At 23.4% G+C, this 1,885-nt stretch overlaps 1 protein-coding gene across 1 annotated transcript in view; it reads right to left on the reverse strand.

Moving 5' to 3' along the window:
• Nucleotides 1-831, reverse strand: part of LOC107476715 (non-legume hemoglobin) — a 1,905-nt gene extending 1,074 nt beyond the window's left edge. Inside the window, exons 1-2 of the mRNA XM_016096580.3 lie at nucleotides 663-831; nucleotides 152-266 (exon numbers count right to left, since the gene is read on the reverse strand). Of these exons, the coding sequence (XP_015952066.1) occupies nucleotides 152-266; nucleotides 663-757 (210 nt within the window). The 5' untranslated portion in view covers nucleotides 758-831. The remainder of the gene's footprint in view (nucleotides 1-151; nucleotides 267-662) is intronic.
• Nucleotides 832-1,885: the final 1,054 nt, after the last annotated feature.

A 1,885-nucleotide genomic window follows, 5' to 3' on the forward strand; every position in this document is an offset into this window, starting at 1 on the left:
GTAAAGTCATAATTTATACTTATTATGAGTATTATCATGATTATATATTATAGAGTTTAATTTGAAAAATAGAAAGGTTAGAGTCTTTATCCACATCAAATAAAATGGCGACACGGACAAGTAATTAAGACAAAGCATATATTATATATACCATGACAAAGACAAGGTTGGCATGTGTCTTAAGCTTAGGGTTTTGCTCCAAAGGAACACTTGTATCTCTCAAATATGAGAACAATGGCGTTGCTTCTGGGGCAGCACTGAATATTCTACAAAATTTTAATTTGTTGGAGTATATTATAAGGTCAGTCATTGAATATAAATATATAAAATATAATATCTTGAATTATACATGTCATGCCACTGGTAGAAAAATTATTTAATTAAATATTAATCGTTTTATATTTTATTGTTAAAAATTTTTTAATAGTTACAAAAAAAATATATAATTACCATTTATAACATATAATAATAATAACATATATATAATTATTGTAAAAATATAAATTAAATAAGATATATAATTACCACTATATTATTGTTACTAAAAGTTTGTTACTAAAAGCATTTTTTTTTTGGTAGTGTGCATGCTTCAATAATTAAGATCAAGATAATAAATTAAAGCTAAATTATAAAGAAATTGGAATCAATTAATAATTATTTACTTCAAGAAAAACTTGAGACCGTGGTCCGCAGAATTGTTCTTGAGAACATTCCATGAGTTCACCACAAGGGATTCTTGCTCTGCCGTGAATGCCATGATTATATTGCTAATAGTTAATTAAGGTCCAAGTTTTGTTAACAATAATAGATGAAGAAACTTTATTTGATGTTGAAGAATGCATGGTTTGGTGTGAAATATTTATAGTGCATTGCATGGACAAGTAGTTGGCCCTTCATGTAATGCAATGGTGGTACCACCACTTAATTAACCTTTTTTTTTTGGGAGAACATTAAACATTGTCATTTGGCTACAACATAATTTGAAAAGTTGTCATCATTTGATTTTTAGTCATCATTAATTTATTTATTTTTATTTTACCCAACTTCTTGTATCCTTTCTCAGCCTGCAAAAGGCAATTTCTGCTATTTAAATTTTGTTAGTGAATATAAAGTAGGGTAAAGTATACTTTTTGTTTTTGAAATTTGGCAAAAATTTTAAAAATATTCTTAAATTTTATTTTATTTTAATTTTGTTCCAAAAGTTTTCGATTTGTATTAAATATACTTTCGACGGTAAAATTTTAAAAAAATTTAAGACCAATCTAACAATAATGCATGAAAATTATGCTTGATTTGCTTGTGTTGAGGGTTGTTCTTATGAAATTGTTGTTGAATTGGTCTTAAATTTTTTGAAAAATTAGCCGTCAAGAGTATATTTGATGCAAATCAAAAACTTTAATTTTGGGACAAAATTAAAAAAAATAAAACTTAGAAGTATTTTTAAAACTTTTATCAAATATTAGAGACAAAAATATACTTTACTCTCTAAAGTATTTCGCATATTTTAGTATATAGATATAAATAAATAACTTTTGTGATTATTATTGGAGATATTATTAAATATTAAATTATACAATCATGTTAGGTATACTTAAAAAATCAATCACTCATATATAATAATACATGTTAAAATAAAAAATATGTTAAAAATAAATTAAATAATAATATATATTTATATACAAATATATAATGACTGATTTTTAGTATGCACATAGTATTTTTAGAAATTATATTTAAATTTATTGTTGGTTCATAAAAATTATGTTAGAAAATTATAATTAAGAAGATGACAAAATCTTATATTTATTGTAGTTCCAAAGCAAGATTAGATCGTTATTTTATATAAGAGATTAACAGAAACTAAATTTTTTCTCAAATTCAGAAT

The sequence above is a fragment of the Arachis duranensis genome, chromosome 3 (assembly GCF_000817695.3).
Source record: "Arachis duranensis cultivar V14167 chromosome 3, aradu.V14167.gnm2.J7QH, whole genome shotgun sequence".
NCBI lineage: Eukaryota > Viridiplantae > Streptophyta > Magnoliopsida > Fabales > Fabaceae > Arachis > Arachis duranensis.